The 5,594-nt window shown below is 35.0% G+C and overlaps 1 protein-coding gene across 4 annotated transcripts; it reads left to right on the forward strand.

Annotated features, from left to right (window-relative positions):
• Positions 1–241: 241 nt before the first annotated feature.
• Positions 242–5,057, forward strand: sla1a (Src like adaptor 1a). Of its 4 annotated transcripts, none has more exons than XR_013817478.1 (9): positions 242–647; positions 1,153–1,254; positions 1,335–1,428; positions 1,620–1,706; positions 2,639–2,742; positions 2,856–2,987; positions 3,085–3,214; positions 3,319–3,732; positions 4,165–4,949. XR_013817478.1 is itself a non-coding variant. In XM_079828847.1 (9 exons), exons 2-9 carry the CDS (start codon positions 1,188–1,190, stop codon positions 4,191–4,193), a joined length of 684 nt encoding a protein of 227 aa, XP_079684973.1. In that variant the 5' UTR covers positions 454–647; positions 1,153–1,187; the 3' UTR covers positions 4,194–4,948. The 4 variants fall into 4 exon arrangements, 3 of the variants coding, with proteins under 3 accessions (XP_079684973.1, XP_079684972.1, XP_079684974.1); XM_079828847.1 differs by having other exon boundaries at positions 454–647; positions 3,319–3,377; positions 4,183–4,948; XM_079828846.1 differs by having other exon boundaries at positions 454–647; positions 3,319–5,057.
• The last annotated feature ends 537 nt before the right edge of the window (positions 5,058–5,594 follow it).

The following is a 5,594-nucleotide window of genomic DNA, read 5'->3' on the forward strand; positions in this document are numbered from 1 at the left end:
CATTTAGGTAGATCTACAGGGCCGTATAAAAACTTAAAATACAAAAATAACAAAAACATTTGAAGGTCTAATGTTTAGCACTAGGTTACATTTTGTGTCCTTAATGGCTTTTTAATGTGTAGTTATAGGCTCAGACAGAAACTCACACATGAAGCACTTACACCCAGACCTTCACCCACTAATGCCATACAGGAAGTTGCACAACACCCATTTGACTCTGTGATGCTGAGCGCACAAAAATCACATATTTAAACCTCAATTTTAAACATTGCAGACTGTACTTATTTGCATTAAAAATTATTTGCTGTACTGTATTATCATATACATTAAGAATTTGTAATCATTTTTGTTGGTGCACACTGAGGGGATGAAGGAAGACATAGTTAGGGAACTCTTCCTCATTTTACCAGAGGAAGTATGTGGCTGTGTGCTGTTTTCAGTAGACCAGCGCTCAGTTTAGATAAGCCTGCAGAGCAGTGCAGGCCACTCAGAACTCGACTGCTGTTACTGCTGGCCTTCGGTCTGAGACCAAGGCAGTATTTCTTTACTCTAAACCACCTGCTTCAACTTTATTGGGAGCTGCCAGCCAGAACTGAAGCTTTTGCCCTCTGGAGGAAACATGGATATTTAACAGCTTAACGTGAGAGGTAAGAAAACTAATTTATGTGCCTAACATATTTCTGTTGGTGTGGAGTGTGGAGTTTTGACATTTATAGGCTATTTACTTCCAGTAACCTCCCCCTCTCCATGCTTCAATATATCACATTTACAATAAAAATAGTGAGAGATAAAGATCATGCACATACCACGTCTATGTTTTCATGCCAAAATTCATCATTCATGTCGAGGATGGTTAAATGCCCATGATATAAAATGTCATTTTAAGTTATGAGGTCAATCTATGAAGAAATGGTACTCGTGTGATGCACAACGTTTTCTTTCGCTGTAGTTAAATGTGAGTAATATTTTGTGGAAAATAGTGTTAGATCTGGGCTCTCTGCAGCTTCCCTGTTCTATTTTTTTGTTAGCGATAACACACTAGTTGAGAGGAAGTTGCAAAATAAAACCACTGTTGCATTAGCTGTTGGACAATCAAATGCAAAGGCCATACCCTCCATTGCATAAACATGAAATATTCATTTAAAATTCCAGCTTCTGTAGAGCTGCGGGCTCTATAACCTGCCATCATGGGCAATGTGATGAGGCAGGGAAAGTCAAACCCAGAGCCTAACAGCTTGGACACCATGTTTAAAGGTAAGCAATGGTTCTTCGCCTGCTGTATACCTGAATATGTTTTAAATGTGAGTCTTTGACATAACTCATATTGTTTACAGACTGCGACAGTCTTGTGGTGCTTGCCGATTATCCGTGTCGTGACATTAGTGAACCTATCTTTAGGATTGGGGACAGACTCAAAGGTCTTTCAGAGTAAGTGTTCGTTTAAGGAAATATAATGTGTTTCATGCTATATAACAACAAACACCTGTAATGTATAATGCATAAGCACCTTGTGACATGTCGTTTATTTTCATTTTAATATTCATGTTAATATACTGTATGTATACGCATACAACCTAGAAAAATGTATTTTAATGTTCACGTCAATTGATGCTTTACAGAGATGGTTGCTGGTGGAAAGTGCGTTCTCTTCAAACAGGAACTGAGAATTACATTCCCACTAATCATGTGGCGAAAGTTTATCATGGGTAAATATGGACTGATTATCTGCCGATTATGTTTCATGATGATCCTAGAAATTAATTCCCAAATGCAGAATATTATCTGGACATCTGAATAATCAATGACATGAGAGACGATTTCCTGTCATCTCTTTCAGAACCTTTCGAATGTCAAATTCATGTCTTTAAGTACAACACTTTTTTGTAAAAAATATGATCAATAAGTTATGACAATGACAATTGTATAAGTTATACAAGATTTCATGTAATTTAAGTTGAAATGACTTAAACATCCAAGTTGATTGTACTTAAAAAATGAAAGCAGCAAAACATTTTTAGTGGGTAAGATATTTTTTTTGCTCACAATGGCTGCATTTTTTTGAACAAAAATACAGTAAAACACTAATATTGTGAAATATTATTCAAATTTAAAATAACCGTTTTCTTTTTTAATATGATTAAAAATGTAAAAAAATTAATAAAAATGCTGATTTGGTGCTCAAAAAACATTTCTCATTGTTATCAATGTTGAACTGCTTAATATTTTTCAAAAAAGTTCAAACAACAGCATTTATTTGAAATGAAATATTTTGTAACATTATAAATGTCTTTACTATCAATTTTGATTGATTTGCATTTATTAATGATTTAATTTGATTAATTTTAATGAATGCATCCTTGCTGAATAAAAGTATTCTATAAAATTCTATAAAAGTAAAAATATTTTAAACATATTTTGATTTTATTGCACACTGTATGCACTCTGTGTCATGTGAAACACTGATCTTAGTAAATTAAACCAGTAGACATTGAATTTATTTTTGTAGAATATTGTTATTTTTATAAGATCTTCATTCTGATATAATAAGGACTAAAATAATACTTTCCCTTATTGAAAGTGAAGTCATTATTTTCGGTTGTTAACACAATTTCCTCTTTGGCATTTCATGTTTCTAAAGATGGCTGTTTGAGGGGGTTAGCAGACAGAAGGCAGAAGAGCTTTTGTCATTGCCTGGCAACAGTGTTGGATCATTCCTTATTAGAGAAAGTCCGCTAGAGAGAGGTAGGTACCAGGAAGTGTTCTTGTCTACAAGTTTATATTGCAGAAAGGTTTACACTCACGCATATTTCGGTGTCAACTTGAGTGCAAATGACACTGGCTCCTGTTCCCTGCAGGTGTATATTCTCTTTCTGTTAGACACAGGAATGTGAAGCACTATAAGATACTCCGTCTGACCAATAGCTGGTACTACATCTCACCACGGCTTACCTTCCAGTGTCTGGAAGACATGGTCAATCACTACTCCGGTGAGACATATCTGCCGGACAAAACTCTTGTGTTCTGCTTGTAATGTAGAATGTGTGTGTGATGAATTAAATCGGATGTGTTTTGATTTCCCCTCAGATTCGTCAGACGGTATATGTTGTGTTCTCAGCGCTCCATGTCTGGCTCTGTCCAACCCTGCCCCCAGCTCAAACCAGGAAGTGCCACCTGTGGTAATGCGGCGTAACTTGGATTGGAAGAAAGTGAATAAGTATGTCTTTTTTTTTAGATAATACTAAGAAATTCCTCCACTTGTGTAGCGCTTCCATGTGAGCTGGGAATGATTGGTGTATGAATATGTCTCCACATGAATAGGTCACAGCTGATGAGCCCAAGCGGGCTGGATACAGTGGAAAGCAAAGATAACATGATGAGCTACGGGGTGAGGAGCAGCATAGCCGCCTATCTGTCTTTAACATCAGAACCTGAGCCAGACAACGCCAAAGGCCGCAAGAAGAAGAGCAAGTCTGTCTATGTGATGCCTGACCACAGTAATATGAATTTAGAGGAAAACTATTAGCTTAACTTTTCATTTACACATTGCTGGTAACTGGTAATATTTTTGCATTGGACTAGTGGAATCTTTCAAATACATATCCAGGTCACTTTTCACCCTAAAAGATAATTCAAAATAACTTAAAGAACATCTATTTTAGGACCATTAAAGGATTAGTTCACTTCAAAATGAAGATTTCCTGAAATTTTACTCACCCCCATCTCATCCAAGATGTTCATGTCTTTCTTTCTTCAGTCGAAAAGAAATTAAGTTCTTTACACTAGAAGTAGGCAGAAGTACCGCCCCCGTGTTTACAAAGTCCACATGCGAAGACTAATATAAACGTTCAAAAAAAGGTACTTCCGCCTACGTCTAGTGTGACGTTTTCGTCTAGTGTGATGTGTCACTAGCTCCGAGCAGTGCAAGATGAGCAATTTAGGTTAAAAAGTATATTCATTTTTATTTATTTTTTGGAAAATGACCGATCGTTTCTATAGATAAGACCTTATTCCTTGTGTGGGATCGCCTTTGAAGCCCTTCAAAGCACTTTGAAACTGCATTGATTTGGACCTTCAACATTTTGGTTGTCATGGAAGTCAAAGGTGTGGAGAAAAATCCTGGAATGTTTTCCTCAAAAAACGTATTTTCTTTTCGACTGAAGAAAGAAAGACATCTTGGATGAGATGGGGGGTGAGTACAATTTCAGGACATTTTCCTTTTGAAGTGGACTAATCCTTTAAGGACCATTACGTTTTTCTTAATATTTCAATTATTCTCAGTGGTTTAGTCATTAGATTCTCATTAATGACTTTTTCATTTTAAATATATACCAGCATATACTAATGGCAATGCAACATTTACTACTCTGATATGTAAATATTACACCATTTAAATTCAAATTGTGTCCAAATGAAAAATGTCTTTAAAATTCTATAAGGACAATATACTTTATTTATTTAAATTTTAGGGTGAATATGACACAGACACGTTCCTGATGGGTGTTTGAGAGATTCATTCTATTGGAATTTCAATATGTTTCACTATTAAAGTAAATCAAGAAAAATGCACACTACTTTTTTCCTTGATTTACTTTATGTTTGTATTTTTTCACCTACAGTGACATTTTAGGGGGTGTGCATGCTTTTTTGTACTTTTGAACGTCACTATTAAGCACAGTAGCACACTGTTTCTTCCTTATAAACACTGAAGCCAAAACTGTTCTTGTATTATGCAGCAAAAGAATGTTCTAGAAACAAGTGTATATTGCAGTACTTGACTAGACGTTTTATGGATATTTGTGGGTGTGTGTAAATTTGTAAGCATGTATAACTTAATGTACATATGTCTTATGTCTTTATCTTTCATCAAACTAGTAGGTTTAATTAAAGCAACGAGGAAAGAGATGCAAGATTTTCTCTTATATTTTAATAAAACTTTGCTTTTGCAATGTATTTTTTTGTTTATTGCTCTTCTAGACGTGAAAAAAGACAAATAAACTGTATATTTTACCTCTAAACTGTAATGCAGAAACACGTTGAGCCTTTATCCTCTATTTAAACCACACAAACAAACTCTCAATGTCAAGGCTCTCTGTTTGGCTCATGTTGTGTTCATACAGTGCATTATTTTAATGGTCACCATATGGAGTGTTGTTAATTAGAGACATTTATTCCTATCAAGCATTCAGCTCATGCAACACAAGCAAGCCATAAGGAGAGCTGAAACAAAGACATTAGATTAAAGACTAATAGCTTTTATCATCGAATGGCTCGGCTTATTGTTGCAATAAATGCAATAATCATTTTCTCAATGGATTTAGATTCACATAAAAAGCATTAACATTTAAACATGCAGCCCGAAATAGATTTTGTATTCAATTGTTTTCATAGCAATTTAGAACGTTTCCCTCCAAATTTTCATTACCGTACGCTTCTGAACATTTTATTTTGAGTTTTTTATTATTATTACTGTAATCAAATATTTTACAGTGGTTTGGATCACACCAAGAGAATGTGATTATCTAATGGGCATTTTGTTTGTTTATATGTCTAAATCTGGGTAATTCCAGTAGACAAACAAGTGGTTTTGCTTGCTT

Source organism: Gobio gobio (assembly GCF_949357685.1).
Source record: "Gobio gobio genome assembly, chromosome: 11".
Lineage (NCBI taxonomy): Eukaryota > Metazoa > Chordata > Actinopteri > Cypriniformes > Gobionidae > Gobio > Gobio gobio.

What these genes read in the sequence shown, in the direction of transcription:
- sla1a (XM_079828846.1), top strand. Translation starts at nt 1,188, where the DNA reads ATGGGCAATGTGATGAGGCAGGGAAAGTCAAACCCAGAGCCTAACAGC. An exon ending in CTTGGACACCATGTTTAAAG is followed by an intron (nt 1,255 to 1,334) that starts GTAAGCAATGGT and finishes TATTGTTTACAG; the next exon opens with ACTGCGACAGTCTTGTGGTG. An exon ending in GTGGCGAAAGTTTATCATGG is followed by an intron (nt 1,707 to 2,638) that starts GTAAATATGGAC and finishes ATGTTTCTAAAG; the next exon opens with ATGGCTGTTTGAGGGGGTTA.